At 46.2% G+C, this 18,831-nt stretch overlaps 1 protein-coding gene across 2 annotated transcripts in view; it reads left to right on the plus strand.

The window, feature by feature from the left end:
• The first annotated feature begins 9,404 nt into the window (after nucleotides 1–9,404).
• Nucleotides 9,405–18,831, plus strand: part of FBLN5 (fibulin 5) — a 78,147-nt gene continuing 68,720 nt past the window's right edge. Inside the window, exons 1-3 of one of the 2 annotated variants that reach the window (XM_066342559.1) lie at nucleotides 9,405–9,961; nucleotides 13,334–13,388; nucleotides 16,189–16,240. In XM_066342559.1, coding sequence (XP_066198656.1) covers nucleotides 9,945–9,961; nucleotides 13,334–13,388; nucleotides 16,189–16,240 — 124 coding nt within the window. In that variant the 5' untranslated portion in view covers nucleotides 9,405–9,944. The remainder of the gene's footprint in view (nucleotides 9,962–13,333; nucleotides 13,389–16,188; nucleotides 16,241–18,831) is intronic. The other variant, XM_066342560.1, reaches the window with a different exon arrangement.

Genomic DNA, 18,831 nt, shown 5'->3' on the forward strand with positions numbered 1-18,831 from the left:
GAAACGTGGAGAAAACTCAGTTTTGCTAGCCTCAGGTTGTAGTTCCAGGTGGAGCAAGTGGCTGGCCAGGGGACATTTAATAAGGAGACCCTGGAACAGAGAAAGCCATGAAGGGTCCTGGCTAATGGCAAGAACTGACCCAGGCACAGGGGAGAACCAAGCAGCCCAGCAGGAAGGAGAGCCTCAGCCAACCTGAGCCTGGCCTGTGAGTATTTCTGTCTGCGCCCAGATCCATCGGCAATGCGTGGAAGCCACGTGGGCTCTAGGCGTCACGCCTCCTGCTGACCGTGAAGCCGCGCAGCAGCGACCTCTGGGAAGCCGTAGTAAAAGATTCAAATGAGAATAGAACAGCAGAGACATCAGCAGCCACTGGTCTTGTGTGGGGAAGACAGATTCCTCAGTTTAAAATCCAAATCTCAAAACTCAGAAAAATACATCAGAATCAACCATGGCTACACTACATATAATCTGAATTGTCCAGATTCCAACCAACCACTATGAGTAATGAATTCAAAGAAGAAATTTGACTCATACTCAGGGAAAAAACAATCAAAAGACGCCTAACAACTCAGGATTAGCAACTCATTTCAGCCTCCTACCGCCTCCTACTTCCTCTTTTTACTTTGGAGGTATTTTCACATAATACGTCCTAACACTGTAACAAGGAGCAGCCAGTGTTACTTTTTGTAGGACAAATAGAGATGATCAAATAACGTATGCCTCTCCTGTTCCTGAATTCTCTAGGAATGTGGTTTAAATTCAATATCCCATCCAGACACACAGAGATCCTTACATGGTCTCCTATACTTGGTGTAAAATCTTTTCTTTAATGCTATATGATAATTGTACATATTTTTTTATTTTTATTGGGCGAGATTAAAAGTTGATGGCATGACATTGTTTCCTCTAGTTTTTGAGGGTGTTGATTTTACTGGTCTGGTAAATGCAGGAATCTGGGGATCCACTATTGTATGTGGATTGTGAACAGAAAATGCGGTGTCATGCTATTATAAGGTTATATTAATTATATTAACTTTGCCCCAAACCTCAATACATATTAAGTGTCAGAAAACTGACAACGAAACAGAGGTGGCCACAGAGAATGCCATTCGCTATTTTCCCAAGTGCAGCTCTGGGCCTCCGAGGCAGAGTGTGCTGGCTGGCCAAAAGTCTTTTTGATAGTAGAGCGCTCATATTTTACACATGATTATATATTAAAACCACAAGTTAAAACGATTTGTACAAAAAGCCCAGGTGTTTTCATGATGCACTGAGTTTCCTGAGAATTCCAAGTATGTGCAGAAAATCCCGACCTCCTTGAACACGTTGCTTGCAGGAAGTACAGTTAGAGACCACATGGAATAGGAGCAGCGATCCTGGGGTAAAGCACAAAACCCTTATTCCTGTCCCTGTCTGCCTACAATGATATGGTCTCGGGTAAATTAGTCACCCTGGGCCTTAGTTTTCACATCTGTAAAACTGGGTCACAGGAAGTGATTTATAAGGTTCAGGACTCAGTCACCTCCCCCAGGCAACGTCCCTTTTTAACATTCCCAAGGCCGGGCAGGCACCTCCCTTGGCCTGTGCCCTACTTGGCTCAGTGACTTATGGTAAAAATCAGAGAGAGAACGTTTCCTAACCTTTATGGAGGCCCTACTGTGCGTAGGCTCCTGCTAGGTGCCTATGAACGCTATTTTCTTTGCAACACATCCTGATGTTATTTTTGCCCCCATTTCACAGCTGAAAACACAAAGCTCAGCAAGGGTAAAAACTTGCTTAGGGTGCTGTATTTGTCAGGGTTCTTCAGGGAAACAGAACAAGTATTTATAAACATTACGTATGTTTAACATAAGCATGACACAGAGGACAGAAACCACGAAGGATGGGGTGAAGATATCTAAGTACTAGGAAATGTAAAATGCATGCATTTCCAAAAATGCCATTGGTTAAAAGGTGAAAAAGACAACAGGACTCAGTCACCTCCCCCAGGCAATGTCCTGATAACATAGATGCAATATAGACGACAATGGGGAAATCCCTTTGCTATAGAAGTAAAGATGGACAAAGAAAGGAAAGATTATTGGTGCTCCTTAGAGCTTGTAGCAGAGCTGGCTGCTTGTCCTCTGATGTCCATTTTCTGCTTTCACAGTAAGAGAACTCCAGATTTTTAGCTAAGTAGGTTCATGATCTCTCAGAACACAGACTACATCTCCCAGTGTCCCTTGAAGCTAGGTGCGGCATCAACTTCCATCTGGCGGTCTGAAATGTAGGTGTGGTGGTGATAATGCTCCATTTTGGACCATGTAGAGGAGGTCAACACCTTAGAGATTGCTAGGCAATAAGATAGAAGGAGCCTGAATCTCCAGTGCCTTAAAGGAACAGAGTTGCCACACTCACCCTAGACCACCAACCTACAGAGCGTGGGCACATGTATCATATCATGAAACACAGCGGTTGAGCTATTTCTTTTACAACACACACCATTATCACCACCACCATCCAAAACCCAAAACCAAAACTATCACTAAAGTGGGATCTTTTTGGCTTTTTTATTAGTTTGCAGGAAGTAAATGAATTCCCCTGACTTGGTACCTGGTGAATCAGGAGAGGAAATGGATTTAGGGTGCTAGCTCATAAGGAGGTGAACATTTGGGTCTGCAGAGAAAAAGTTAGGGATGGTGAAAGGGATTTGAGAGTCATCTGCACAGTGCTGACAGTTTTCGGGACCTGTGTCCCGTAACAGCTGTAGGACCGGTGACTATTTCCACAACAAGCAGGTAGTGAAAAGGAGTAGGGAGGCTGGATTTAACTGGGGGGACTCTGGCTAGGGAGGAGGAGAGAGGGAGGAGGCTGGAGCCAGGATAACATAAAGTCATGGACACGAGAGGAGATGGATCATCAGTGGTAAAAGCCTTCAAAAAGACAAAAGAACAATTAAAGATGGAGGGCATGGTACTTGGCCATAAGAGCACAGGGAAATTTAGGAAGCACCATTTTGGGTGAATGGTGGCGACATGGCCAGATTTCAGGAGGTTCAGGTGGAACCAGTTGGTGAGGAGGTGACCAACAGCTGTACTCGTGTGTCATGGGTACTAGCTGTGTAAGCAATAAGTCAGAGAAAGCAAGTGTTGACTTTGAGAAGGAACATAACTTCCAAGAATTGTGGATAATTGTGCTTAGTTAACCACTGCTGGCAGAGGCCTCTCACACACCCTGCATTTCAGCGAAAGGCTACAGACTGAGATGCCAGACTCCTGCACTGTGTTCCTGCCTGCTGAGCCCACCCTTATGAAGAAGCTCCTGAAAGCATCTCTCGACCAATGGGACTGAGACCTGCCCTATCTAATTGGAACTGCAGAACTACATTCTCATTTTCATCTTTATTAACCAATCAGAGCAGCTCCAGAATAACCAATCAGAATGCATGATTCTGACCAATCAGAGCAGTGCTCTTTGGACCAACCAGACTGTGCAAATTTGGATTCCTCATTTACATAAAATTGGACCAATCAGAGATGAAGGTGGGACTTCCTCTATAAAAAGCAATCCTTCCTTTGTCTCACAGAGCCCACTGTTGTTTTCTCCTGGAGGCTGCATCTCCCAGGTTTGCAAAGTGATTACTTAAATAGTTTCTCCTTTACCACACCACATATTGGGGATTTCTGTTGATATTAGATTGGTGGCAGTGAACTTTTGTTGAAACAAGGCGTGGTGAACTGGACGAATGGGGGCTCTAGAATCAAAGGGGCTTGGTTTAGGCTAGAGTTCGGGTTGTTTATTATCTGTGTGGCCACAAGATCTCTGAGTCTGTGAGACAGTCAGACAGACTCCTGCATGAGCCTGACCGGGATCCACCTGGCACGCCCACCAGGGGCGAAGCTCTGCCCACCAGGGGGCGATGCTCTGCCCCTCTGGGGCGTTGCTCTTCCGCGACCAGAGCACTCTAGCGCCTGGGGCAGAGGCCAAGGAGCCATCCCCAGCGCCCGGGCCATCTTTGCCCCAATGGAGCCTTGGCTGCGGGAGGGGAAGAGAGAGACAGAGAGGAAGGAGGGGGGGGGGGGTGGAGAAGCAAATGGGCGCTTCTCCTGTGTGCCCTGGCTGGGAATCGAACCTGGGTTCCCCGCACGCCAGGCCGACGCTCTACCGCTGAGCCAACCGGCCAGGGCCTGAGTCTGTTTCTTTTTGTTTTTTAATTGATGAGAGAGAGAAGAAGGGAGAAAGAGAGAAATATCAATTTGTTCTTCCACCTATTTATGCACTCATTGGTTGATTCTTCTGTGTGCCCTGACTGGGGATCAAACCTGCAACTTTGGCACATCAGGACGATGCTCTAACCAGGGCCACCTGACCAGGGCCTCTCGGTCTGTTTCTTCATGTGCAAGATGGAGGGTTTCCTATTTCATAGCATCCTTGTGGGAGTCAAAGGAAGAGGTGTGTGGAGTCTAGCACAACCATAAACAGTCAATGACATCACCTTCCCTGTTTTGCATTCTCTCCAAGGAAGACATTGTGATGTAGTTATTTTTGGACAGTGAAAAAATAAACATTTTAATATTAATAGTCAAAATATATTACCACCTATATTAATTTTGTAAAACTTCCCCCAATTTGAAGAATTATCTTTAAAAATAATAGCCCATCTGTGTTTCCAACCCATGGCACAGTGAGGAAATTGATTTTGACTGAAGCCAGGAAGGTCCCATTCCACAAATGATAACCTCTCATGTTTACATTACAATTTACATTTTGTGAAGTTGTTCTGTAGTTGTGATTGTGTTTGGTCTTGATGGTGGGAGGTGAGGTAGATGTTGGGATCTCTATTTTGCAACTGAAAAATTAAAAACCACTTAGAAAAGGAAGGGATGACCTTTGGAAGCCAGCGAGGGTCAAGTAGCAGTTCCTGCTCAACAAACCGCGTTTTCTTTTTTAAAATGGAATTGCTAGGTCAGGAAATCCTATTGATAATGTTCATTTTGATGTTAGCAGGACAGCTGATAAAGTCTCCCACCAAGTGGACTAGATGGGGAAATGTAAGCCGAGGGGGAGAAATTGGAGGCACCCCAATTTAGACAATCAGCAATGGCCCCATAATGTTGAAGAGAGGAAAGTGGATGAGTGCCAACCTGGACAGGGTTTCACTCTAGTACCTGTCCTAGTAAGTTATTTATGATAACTATGATAAAGTCAAAGATGTCACCATCAGCAGATCTGTGGTTGTCAAAACTGGGAATGATAATACCTTAGATAATAAAATTTATGTTGAAAAAGATTTGGAAAATTGGACAAATTTTAGTAGGGACACATGCAAAACTTTGTTTTCCGTTAAAAAAAAAAATTAGCGGCCCTGGCTGGTTGGCTCAGTGGTAGAGCATCGGCCTGGCGTGCAGGAGTCCCGGGTTCAATTCCCAACCAGGGCACACAAGAGAAGCGCCCATCTGCTTCTCCACCCCTCCCCCTCTCCTTCCTCTCTGTCTCTCTCTTCCCCTCCCACAGCCAAGGCTCCATTGGAGCAAAGTTGGCCGGTGCACTGAGGATGGCTCCATGGCCTCTGCCTCAGGCACTAGAATGGCTCTGATTGCGGCAGAGCTACACCCCAGATGGGCAGAGCATCGCTCCCTGGTGGGCATGCCAGGTGGATTCCGGTGGGGCGCATGTAGGTGTCTTACTGCCTCCCCGTTTCCAGCTTCAGAAAAACACACACACACACACACAAAATTAGCAATTCAAGTGCAGGATGGAGGAGATGGTGTTTAGCAGCTTGTGGACTGTGGACTGTTTCTGTTGGTGCAAGTTCAGCCTGAACCAAGAGGCTGATGCAGCCAGTAGAAGGGGCGGCTGCCCAGGCTGCAGCAGGGCCCCATGACCCACAGAGGACCGGGAGTGATCAGCCTGGAGAAAAGGGTACCAGCTCCTGCAAGAGGAGGTCCTGTTTTCACAAAAAGGAAGCTGGCCATGTAACAGAGAGACAGGCCCATGGCACCGAGGCCCATGGCCATGGTGAGAATTAGGACCCAGGAAGGGTCCTCCACAAACAGGCAAGTAGACTTGGGTTCAATTCAAGACAATTTTCTAACAATCTGAACTGTTCAACAGTGATTGGGGCCAGTTTTTGTTGTTCCCCCCTTTTTTTTGAGTGGGGCTGTTTTGTGGTTATGATTTCCTTGTTCATGGAAGTGGATAATATACTAGCTATTGAAGGTATTTTGGAAATGTTGTGTCAGGGTGGGGATTTGGACACAGTGATAGTCACCAGGACAACTGACGTTTGATTCCCACAACAACCCTGAGAGGTTAATATTATTTCTATTTTGCAGATGAGGAAACAGATGCTGAGAGGTTAAGCGACTTGCCCAAGGTCACCTGGCAGGTAAACTCAGACCCAAGTCATTCACCACAACCCGTATTCTCTCCCTCTTCTACCAGCTCTACAGCTTTAAGATGGAAACAATGTCTGGGGCACAACCCGTATTCTCTCCCTCTTCTACCAGCCCTACAGCTTTAAGATGGAAACAATGTCTGGGGCCCTGAGCAGTTGTCTTTCAGGATCCTCAATTTGCTCATGTAGAAACAGGTACATTGATTTCCTCTCCTTCCTTATCCTTGAGAAAAATTGATAGCATAAATGAGGTCATGCACTAAGTCGTTTAAAACTCCCCCTACTCTGCCAAATAGTCCTACATATATCGAGTATATTTTTCAATAAATTAACTTCATCTTTTGAATAGGTAATACAGACTCCTGGTACAACATTCAGATTTTCCTCTCAACATCTCTTCCTGAGCCACCTACCCAGGGTCCTTCCTAGGACACTTTTTTCTGCTTCTGTTTATATACAAACAGAACCTGTGCATATATTTTTTCTCAATGGTGCATGCTTTACACACAGGTCTACAGCTTGCTTTTATACTTTTACTATAGTCAGTTGATTTATATGAAATTTCCAATAGTGTGCCATTTTGCCCTACGAACTATATGGGAAATCCTTCGATACCAGCACATAGGGAGCTGCTTCAGTATTTTTAAAAAATGAAATAAAGTATAACATACAGAGAACTTCACAAATCCTAATTGTATACTGCCTTGTAGAACCAGCACCCAAATCAATAATGAAAATATTACCAGCAGCCAGAAGTTCCCTTGGGCCCCTCCCACTCACTACCCTGTTTTGATTTCTATATAAATGGAGTCATCCAATATATACTTAAAATTTTTTAAATTTCATTATTGATTTTAATTTTTTTTAATTTTTACTTATTTTTAAGGAGAGTAGAAGGGAAACATCAATTTGTTTTTCTACTCATTCATTCCTGTATTGGTTGATTCTTTCTTTTTATTGATTGACTTGAGAGAGAGAGAGAGAGAGAGAGAGAGCACACAAGAGAGAAAGAGAAGCGTTCATTTGGTCTTGCACTCAACTGCGCATTCATTGGTGGCTTCCTGTATGTGCCCTGCCCAGGGGTCAAACCTGCAGCCTGTTGTTTCTGGACGATGCTCTGACTGAGCTGACTGACTAGGGCTATTGGTTGATTCTTGGATGTGCCCTGACAGGGAATCAAACCCGCAACCTCATCATATTGGGATGACACTCGAACCAACTGAGCTACCCAGCCAGAGCCGATATGTACTCTTTTGTGTCTAACACTTTTTTTTATTGCTTGCATGGTGGTCCATTTTTGGAAGTACCTCACTTTATTTAACTCTATTGTTGCCCAACTGATGGGTGTGAAGGCTGTTTGATTATAAGCTTTGGGAGCAGTGAACAATCTCATAAATATAATGTATTTTAAAAAAATTTTATGATGGGAAATTTCCAACACATACAAAGTAAATGGGATAAATAGACACTCAACTTAGACAACTATCAACAATCTGTCATTGTTAAATGTAGTTTTAGAGTACTGTGGGGGCTAAAAAAAAGTAATACTTCTCCCCCACCTTCTAAATTCTTCTAGCTGGGCTAGTAATCAAATTCACAGAGACAGATTAACAGTAGAAAATCAAAATTTTAACACATGCACATAGGAAATTCACACAATCACAAACAACACTGTTTCATGTGAGGTGACATTGGGTGTGTATGGTATTTTGAACAAAGGAGAAAAGGGGGGAATGGAGCCTTAGATTTGAAGTGAGAATGGGCAATTTACAGGGAGCTGCGGAAGAGCAGAACGTGTGGCTGGTAAAGTCTTGCTGGCCCACCAGAAACAATCTAGTAAATAGGCCCCTCTGACTCTGACCCCTTCTCATACACCATACTCAGTTCAAATTCAGCTGCTCAGGCAACATCGTAAGCTCCCTTCCTGAAGTAGGTCTTTCCCTCTGAATCTGTGAGGCAGCAAAGGAGGGGGGAGGGTCAAAGTTTCTTTCTGAGTCTTCTTAATTACCAGCTTAAAACTTAATATCCTAAAAAAAAAAAAAAAAAAAATTAATATCCTCAAAGGCAGCTTCAGGGTGGCACAGCGTGGGATCGGTCCCCTTCAGTACAATTACATTCACTAACCAGAAAAACGCCCTTTGAGAAGGCTGAGCTGTAGACTTGGAGTCTCCGCTGTAGGACCATGGGGTTACCTACCCTCTCCGAATGGGGAGAAGAATTCCTACTGCAGGGTTGTGGGGAGGGGTACTGACCTCAGCCACGCCTTCCCAGCTGTAGGTACGCTCTGGCTCCGTGGAGGGGCCCAGGGAGGATGCACGCGGGGAGGGAGGTGCTTGGACTACTGCCAGCCCACTTTGGTCTTTTACAGAACAGTGTCTGGGAAGATTTCATTTGATGAAAAGGGTTCCAATGCTTTAAAAAAGAAGGAAAAGATGGAAACCATCGATATAATGACTATAAAAGACTCATCCTAGTGATTTTAGGATATCATCCTGATTGTCCTTTTGTCTTTTCAAATCACCTTTTCTGTTGTTAAAATAACTTTCCAGTCAAGGGACACTTTTTTTTCTAATAAAAAATTTTTTTTCGAGCTTTGTGCGAACATAATTGACATATAACATTGTGTAAGTTAAAGCTGCGCAACGTGTTGATGTGATACATGGACACTTTTTAATGAAAGCAAGACCGTGCCCGCGGGAATCGCGCGCGGAGGGCGGGGCGGGGCGCGTGTCCCAGGGAAGGTTTGCATTGCACAAGCTGATGTCTTGAGTTAGCGGCAGCCAGATCCCGTCCTCCTCCACCCCTTCTGGAAAATCGTGAGTTCCTGTCGCTTACCCCAAGCCTCTGCTTCATTGGTTCTGGTTTCCCAATAAATCATAAGATTCTAGTCCCTGTCGCGGTGTTGGCCATGAGTTCAAGTTATTGGGAAGGCGTGTTTTCAGGCGTGTCCCCAAGCCAGAGGGTGCTGGGGTGCTGGATCCCCTCCCCCGCCTCGGCCACGACCGCCCAGCCCGGGGATATCCTCCCTGGGTGGGAAGTAAAGGGTCAAGAGGCCCTCCCAGCCCCCCGCCTCCCGCTCTCCGCACTTGCCCGCCAATCGCCTCCAGCGGAGATGCTGGGAGCCCGAGTGCGGCTGCTCGCCCCGGGGAAAGGGCTCTCCTCCCAGCGCTGAGCACTGGGTCCTGGCAGACGCCCCAAGATTGTTGTGAGCGCTGTAATCTGAACCAGCTGTGTCCAGACTGAGGCCCCATTTGCATTGTTTAACATACTTAGAAAATGAAGTGTTCATTTTTAACATTCCTCCTCCAATTGGTTTAATGCTGAATTACTGAAGAGGGCTAAGCAAAACCAGGTGCTTTCACTGTCGGCTCTCCAGTGGCTCGGAGGACCCAGGCTCTCCCCTTGTCCTCTCCACGACTCGCTGCCCCCCCCCCCCCCCCCGGAATAAAATATCAGCGAGCCCCGCGGGCCCAGAAGAGGCCGAAGTTCAGGAACTGCTCCGAGGGTCCCGCACTGCGAGCTCTTTTTCTTCCCCCTTTTTGCTTCTCCGGCTCAACGCATCTTGGACATGCCAGGATTTAAAAGGTAGGTTCTCCCCTCCGGACTGTCTCCTCCAGGGTCTGGAAACCTTCCTGAAAACCTGATGGGTGGAAAATGGCTATGGACTGACTTAGGCGGTGTCAGGATATTGGAAAAGGCATTAGCTAGTGATGCAATGATATTGTTAATTATAAAAAGCTGCGCCTCTGTGATTTTCATCTTCTTTTGGGAGTGGGTATTATAATACAGTTTCAGAGTCAGCATCCGCGAGAGGTCTGCAAAAACCTCAGAGCTTGATTCCTCTTTCTTTTTTGGAAAGGGCAGAAAAATCAGTGTGCTGTTTTTCCAGAAATTTATGTATTTTTTAAATTCAGGAGACCGATTATGGGTCACTGGCAATTATTTTGCGGCATGGGCTGTTGGACAAGCGGAGGGGCAAACTGCACATCCTGGGGCCAAATCGCCCTCTATGTGGCATTCAGGAAGGGCATGCGACCCAGAGGCTCATGCTAATGAAAAGTGGGGACCGCAGACAGGACTGCATGTAAGCAAACATTGGGCTATTCTTCACGAAAATTGCAATTCCAGTCAAGGAATCCTTAAACTTTAAAGAACTCTATCTAGCTTATGTCTGCATAGTCTTTATTGAGCAAACTCTTGAAAATGTAGCTGCTTTAGACAGATTGTGTGTGTGTGTGTGCACGCGTGTGTTTGTATTCACATGCATATGCAAAAAACGAAGCTGTAATAATGTCATCCTGGATTAGGGACATACTGCCCTGGCACTCTGTTGGTCTCTCTGGGTTTTCTCACAGTTTCAGATGGTGCACAAAGTGGGTGGACCCACCAGTTTTCCAAAGTTCCAGGGACCAGTGATGCGCATTAGAGATATCCCCAATATTCCTATAGTTAATTTATTTTTGTCATTTTCTAGAGTTGTTCATCACAAGGTGCAACTGTTTGTGACATATAAAAGCAGCATGCTTTAGGTGCTATTTTTTTGGAAACCCCTCTCAATCAGTCTGGAGCTTACCTGGCCCCTGAGGACCCAGCCATGGCTCTTTCTGAAGGCGGGGCTGGAGGCTGGACCTCTCAGGGGAGACCGGCTTTGGGACTGCCCTGGAGCCAGAGGAACAGGGTGTTGGGAGCAGGAGGAGAAACGGGGTTAGCATGCCTTTTCCACTAGCTCTTGAAGTCCACTGCATTCAGGCAACCCGTTCTGTCTCCAACATAAACGAGACAGGGTTTTATAACCAACTGAAAGGAAACTTCATGTGAAGAAACAGGAAAACATTGAAATTCATAATATACAGCCTGGAAAATAAATTTGTTATTGTTCTTTCATTCCTTCCAGATATAAATCTGGCTGTCGCAAATATCAAAAAGCCCTGGGATTTGGCTCTGCACTTTATAAGGTCAGAGCTGTCTCCAGCGTTTTTAGAACCTGGCTCATGCGGTCACTTGGATGAAATGAAAACTTGTGGATGCTCAGGGTCTTTATTTTTTGGATTTCAGACTAGATGAAGGAATTGGGCTTGCATCTTCTAGTGTCACATCCGGTTTCTGTTTCTCTGGATGTCACCTTAATTTTGTCTCCCCTTCCCAAGTATCCAAAACTGTTGATTCAGATGAACCTTGTATTATTGAACACTTTTTATGAAGGGAAGGATTATAAAGTAGAGGTGTATATGAATAGGAGCAGGGCACTGAATCCAACCAGGTCCCAGGTCCCACTGCTGTGCTGAAGAAGCTGTCAAGATCACCTCCTCCAGGAAGCCTTCCCTGATGTTCCTTTTCCTAACTCAGAGCCTGGCTCTCATAACACTCAGTGGGTATTTCTGTCAGTCTCCAAAATGTATAGACATTATTGATTCATGTGGCTCTCCAACCAGCTACCTAGGGCAGTGTTTGGGTCCTAATTTTGTAGTTCTTCTGCCTAGGGTCCACACCTGCAGCTAATAGCTGCTCAGATAAATCCCTGTTAAATTGAATAATAATAGCACCAAATAAAGCTCTATATTTGCATAGATTTTTGTTTGTTTTTTTACTATCTTAGCCATTTTTATGTGTACAGTTCAGTAGTGTTAAGTACATTCACATCGTTTTGCAACCAACCTCCAGAACTCTCCATCCGGCACATCTGAAACACTGTTCCCATCGAACAACTCCCCATTCTCTCCTTCCTCCACCCCCGGCAACCACCACGCTCCTTTCTGTCTCTATGATTTTGATTGCTATGGGCACCTCATATAAGTGAAATCATACAGTATTTATCTTTTTGTGACTGGCTTATTTCACTTAGCATGATGTCTTTAGGGCTCATCCAATCTATAGCATATGTCAGAATTTCATTCCTTCTTAAGACCGAGTAATATTTCATTGTATGTAGATTCCACATTTTGTGTATCTGTTCATCCATAGATGAATGAAAGGTTGCTTCCACCTTTTGGCAATTGTGAATAATGCCGCTATGAACAGGGGGTGAACAAATACTTCTTTGGAGACCCTGTTTTTAATTCTTTTGGGTATATATGCCCAGAAGTGGAATTGCTGGATCATATGGTAATTATTTTTCTGTTTCCCACCATGGCTGCACCATTTTACATTCACTCCAACAGAGCTCAAGGGTTTTGATTTTTCCACATCCTCATTAGCAGTTGTTGTTTTTGGCTTTTTTTTGGTTATAGCTGTCCTGGTGGGTGTAAGGCAGTATTGATACTGTATCTTTAAAGCATGTTGGCAGCTGTGATTTTATTGGAAAGAAGCTTGTGGTGTTGAAGGACAAGAATCTCGGGCTCAGAGAGGTTGGGTGGCTTGTGCATGTCACAGCCGGCCTGACCCTTGATGTCACAACTCCCCCTAAGTCTTCCGGCTGTGCTTCTTCTCCTGTGGCCCAGGTTCCCTGGTCCCCTTACCCCCGCAGCCAGCGTGATGCATGCTTAGGGATTAGGTGACTTGCCCCTGACACCTTCCTTTCATGGAACCCAAGTACTTCACATTTGTATTTTGCTTTCCTTTCATTGTGTGAGGGCATAATGGCTCCTTCAGTCTGTTATCATGTCAGAATCAAGGTGTTTGAAACCCTGACCCATCTCCCCGTGTAGGGAGTGAGATTAGAGCGACTGGCCAATACCTTGTTAATACCAGATGTGTTCTTTGAAGTAGCAAACCCCTTTATTTAAAAAATGCCATCTAACACGTTATCCCAACCTAGGAAACCAGCAGCAGAGAGCCAGTTCTGTATGGGATGCTTGGGGCATGTGGGGTCTCCCTTGGTTTCTCCAGAGTCCCCCTCCCACCATGGGAAGTACAAGGTGACATGGCCATTGTAAATGCCCACAGCATGAGCTCTGTGTCCACCCCAGACCGGGATCTGGAAGTCTCCTGGACACTCATACCGACTTTCTCTCTCTGCAGGATCCTCACTGTCACCATTCTGGCTTTCTGTATTCCGAGTCCTGGGAATGCACAGGTGAGGTTTTAATTTTGTTAATTCTCAATAAGTGTGTTAAAAGTCAGTTTGCCGAGGCACGCGTTTTAGAAGCTTAGGACTGGTGAGGGCAGCTTGGCAGTGTACCTAAATCGAGTTCTTCCTTATGTAGAGATTAAAGTTGGGGGTCAGGAAGGTTGCAGCTTGACCCAGGTGATACCATTCACAAGTGGCAGGGCTGAGACCTCATCCAAGATTCTTTTCTTTTTCTTGCTTTTTTTTTTTTTTGTGTGTGTGTGTGTGTGACAGAGACAGGGACAGACAGAGAGGGACAGGGACAGACAGGAAGAGAGAGAAATGAGAAGCATCAGTTCTTTGTTGCGACCTTGACATTAGTTGTTCATTGATTGCTTTCTCATATGTGCCTTGACTGCAGGCCTTCAGCAGACCGAGTAACCCCTTGCTCGAGCCAGCGACCTTGGGCTCAAGCTGGTGAGCTTTTGCTCAAACCAGATGAGCCCGCGCTCAAGCTGGTGACCTCGGGGTCTCGAACCTGGGTCCTCTGCATCCCAGTCCAGTGCTCTATCCACTGCGCCACCGCCTGGTCAGGCTCAATCCAAGGTTCTTATAATCAGATCATACTTCCTCATTTGTGTCCCTTTGGGGGGGTGTCCTGACTTCTCTTAAATGTTAAATCAAATGTGCTCTAGTGCTTCTGGGCAGTGGTGCCCCTGCAAGCCTGCACGTGGCATTCATTGGCAAGAAGGGCTGGAACCCAGCCCTCCTCGTCTCCTGAGCTTCAGGGCACAACCTCCTGGCTCATCTGCTCTGCTTCTTCTGCTCCGAGGCTCTGAGACTCCTGAACCTGCTCCCAGGAGTTCAGGCTCAATCCTTGTCTCCACAAGCCAACCCACAGCTCAGCGGGACGGAACAGAAGCCTTACTCCTATAAAACAGGAGGCCCAAGGCCTTTCCTAAAGGCCCCTGACTGCCGACGCCCATGACGTTTTCCTAAGCACATCAACTTGCACTGCGGGTTGTACATGAAGCCTACAGCCCTCAGGGACTGTTGGAGATCTACATCTGGAAGGGTCTTTGTGTAATTGTCTTGCCGAGGTTGAAATGGAGGAATTTCCCCAATTCTTCTCTTAGGAAACTCACTGCACCTAAATGAATAGCTTCTATTTTAAGTATAGACCTCAGAATTAGGTAGAGGGTTTTATAGGGTTCAAAGACCTCATACTGGGTACTGAGAAGGTAAGGTTAAATAGCACCCAAAGAGAGTGATTGCCCCTAAAAGTAGTCCTGTCCATTCCCAGAAAGGGCTGAGCAAGGACATGCCTTATCAGTGAGATCAGGTGTGAACACGACTGCACCTCGTAACCCCGGGATGGCGAACCTATGACACTCATGTCAACACTGACACGTGTAGCCATTTTCAATGACATGCGGCCGCATGCGGCCACATACCAGAGAAGTATGGGGCCGCATGCCGAGAGGGACATTTCATCCTCAGCTCCTGCACGGCCAGGTGCGGTAGCTGAGGATAAAACATTTGCTGTAGTGTAGACACTCTGTTCCGGAGGTCTGTAGGCCAAAACAACAGAACTCCGGCAGTTAGGCCGTTAGGGGATCTTTGACCTCACTTCCAGCCGGCGGAGCAGGGAGCAGGGGAATGCCGCGGGGGACCCATCTCTGGGGGCCCTGTGATCCCCGTTACCAGCAACCACATAACCTCAGCAACCATCATCCAATCTACTGTTTTGGGGTGTCATGGATTTCTAATAGACCATCATACTGAGATAAGTGAGGGGGAGGATGGGAGAGGCGAGGGCCTGTGCTATGGGTGCCATTTCCCACCATTAGAAATAGCGGCAGCCATCTTAATTTACATAAGATGCAACTTGCAGAATTTCAAGACAGCATCTGGGCTCAGGTGATTGTCGACTTGAGGTCAAAGCTTGAGAATCTGGAAAGGTGCTGCTTGGAGAATCAAGAGGAGTGCCACTACGAACAGGAAATTTGGAGTGCCTGGAACCGATTACCAGACACTTTTAGCACCCTGAAAAATATAGCAATGGCTTTACTCACAATTTTTCCCTCTATGTACTTTTGTGAGACCTTATTCTCAGTGTTAAATAATATCAAAACCAACAAAAGAAACAGATTGACAGATGAAGTTAGTAGCACTTGCTTGGGCTTGAAGTGTACAAAATACCAACCTTCAATTGAAGATTTAGCCAATGAAATTCAGCAACAAAAAGTCACTAATAGGCAGGTTAGTTAAAGAATTCCCCCTCCCCCTCACTTATCTTAGTTCACGGCACCCCACACAAGTTAAATAATATCAAGACCAACAAAAGAAACCGACTGACAGATGAACAAAGAAGTCAGTAATCAGGTAAGTTAAATAATTAGGTTTTGTTTTATTAAATACAGTTATATATTACAGTTATACATTTTTGTTATTTAAACTATAAATATCGTGAAATTATGGTTTTTTTCTTGAACTGACACACCACTTGAGTTATGTTCAGTTTTTTGGCGAATTTTGACACACCAAGCTCAAAAGATTGCCCATCACTGTCGTAACTAGAGCATGAAAAAGCCCTGTAACCATCTGATAAAATGGTGCTGGTGCTTCAAAAGTAATGCCAGGTGTAAAATTATTGTACAAAAAAAAAAGGACACATAGATGTTATAATACAGGTGTTAGTGTTATGGATGCTTTTTTTCTTCTTTATTTCCTGAACTTTCTGTGATGCATTACAATGCTTTTATAATTAAACAAATATAAGCAAGTAAAATGACCTCGTCTCCTCCTTTCCTCTCCTCCCCTGCAGCAGCAATGCACTAACGGGTTCGACCTGGACCGCCAGTCAGGACAGTGTATAGGTAAGAGGCCCCTGAAGATCCTTCGCTGGGTGGGGACGCTCGGTGACAGCCCAGTTGCAGGGTTGTTTCTTCCTTCGCTGTCGTTCAATATTGTCAAATCTGTATTAACCTTGCCGTGGGAGAAAACAGTGCCATGGAATGGTTGAACTTAATGACATCTTTTTATCCATCACCTCTGTGCCCATCACCTTAACCAGGGGGCAAGGATGAGTAAGACTTGAGCCCTATCTATCCACAAGGACCTCTCTAGCTCTACTGCTTTCCTGTGGCTGCCATAATCAAGTGCCACCAACCTAGTGGCTTTTTATTATCTCACTGGTCTGGAGGTCAGAAGTTCAGTGGAGGTCTACCAGGCTAAGGTCAAAGTCCCGGCAAGATTTCGTTCCTTTCTGGAGGCTCTAGGCCAGTGGCAGTCAACCTGGTCCCAACCGCCCACTAGGGGGCGCTCCAGCTTTCATGGTGGGCGGTAGCGGAGCAACCAAAGTATAAATAAAAAGATAGATTTAACTGTGGTAAGTTGTTTTATAAAGATTTATTCTGCCAAACTTAGCAAAAATCTGACATAAAGTACTTGGTAAGTAATTATTATTATATGCTTTAACTTGCTGTAACTCTGCTTTATAAATTTTATAAAGTACAGTTACTTCCCTACTTTATAAGTCACCATTACTGTGGAACCGGTGGGTGGTTAAAAAATTTTACTACTGGCCCTGGCCGGTTGGCTCAGCGGTAGAGCGTCAGCCTAGCGTGCGGAGGACCCGGGTTCGATTCCCGGCCAGGGCACACAGGAGAAGCGCCCATTTGCTTCTCCACCCCTCCGCCGCGCTTTCCTCTCTGTCTCTCTCTTCCCCTCCCGCAGCCAAGGCTCCACTGGAGCAAAGATGGCCCGGGCACTGGGGATGGCTCTGTGGCCTCTGCCCCAGGCGCTAGAGTGGCTCTGGTCGCAACATGGCGACGCCCAGGATGGGCAGAGCATCGCCCCCTGGTGGGCAGAGCATCGCCCCCTGGTGGGCAGAGCTTCGCCCCTGGTGGGCGTGCCGGGTGGATCCCGGTCGGGCGCATGCGGGAGTCTGTCTGACTGTCTCTCCCTGTTTCCAGCTTCAGAAAAACGCAAAAAAAAAAAAAAAAAAAATTTTACTACTAACAGAGATACAAAAGTGGGCGGTAGGTATAAAAAGGTTGACTACCCCTGCACTAAGCGAGAATCCATGTTTTTGCTCATGTATGTTGTTAGCAGAATTGAGTCTTTCTTTTTTTTGAATTGAGATATAATCAACATAACATTTTGTAAGTTTAAAGTGTCCGCCATATTGATTTGAGATACTTAAGACTTGCAGTACGATGACCACTGTAACATTTGCCAACACCTCCATCACATCACTCCCACTTTTTTTGTGGTGAGAACATTTATGACCTACTCTCTTAGCAGGTGTCAAGTATATGGTACAGGATTGATAACTATACTGACAGTGCCGTGCGTTAGGTCCCCAGACTCACTCGGCTGTAACTGAAAGTGGGTGCCTTTCTACCAGCCTCGCCCTATCTCCTCCAGCCCCCAGCCTCGCCCTATCTCCTCCAGCCCCCAGCCTCGCCCTATCTCCTCCAGCCCCCAGCCTCGCCCTATCTCCTCCAGCCCCCAGCCTCGCCCTATCTCCTCCAGCCCCCAGCCTCGCCCTATCCCCTCCAGCCCCCAGCCTCGCCCTATCCCCTCCAGCCCCCAGCCTCGCCCTATCTCCTCCAGCCCCCAGCCTCGCCCTATCTCCTCCAGCCCCCAGCCTCGCCCTATCTCCTCCAGCCCCCAGCCTCGCCCTATCTCCTCCAGCCCCCAGCCTCGCCCTATCTCCTCCAGCCCCCAGCCCCTGGCAGCCACCATTCTGCTTCCTTGTTTTATGTTTGGCTTTTTTAGATTCCGTGTAGAAGTGAGCTTATACAGTATCTGTTGTTCTCTGTCTGACTTATCTCACTTAGCATGATGCCTCCAAGATCCGCTCATGTGGTTGCCAACGGCGGGATTTCCTCTTCGTTGTGACTGAATAATATTCCAACATCTTTATTCATTCATCCACAGAGGTTGTTTCTATACCTCGACTATTGTGAAGAATGCTGTAGTGAACGTGGGTGTTTAGATATCCCTTTGAGATCCTGTTTTTATTTCCTTTGGATATATACCCAGAAGTAGACCTGCTAGATCATATGGTAGTTCTATTATAAAAAAAAATTTTTTTTTAATCAAGTGAGAGGCAGGAAGGTGGAGAAACTCCCACATGTTCCCTGACCGGGATCTACCCAGCAACCCCCGTCTGGGGCTGATGTTCTGCCCATCTGGGGCCCCTGCTCCATTGCTTGGCAACTGAGCCTATTTTATTTTAGTGCCTGAGGTAAGGTCATGGAGCCATCCTCAGCGCCTGGGGCCAACTTGCTCATTCGAACCATGGCTGTAGGAGGGGAAGAGAGGAGAAGGAGGGGGTAGAGAAGCAGATGGTCACTCTCCTGTGTGCCCTGACCAGCAATTCAGCCCAGGACTTCCACATGCCAGGCTGACACTCTACCACTGAGCCAACCAGCCACATCCTCTATTTTTAAATTTTTGA

Source organism: Saccopteryx leptura, chromosome 6 (genome assembly GCF_036850995.1).
Source record: "Saccopteryx leptura isolate mSacLep1 chromosome 6, mSacLep1_pri_phased_curated, whole genome shotgun sequence".
Classification (NCBI taxonomy): Eukaryota; Metazoa; Chordata; class Mammalia; order Chiroptera; family Emballonuridae; genus Saccopteryx; species Saccopteryx leptura.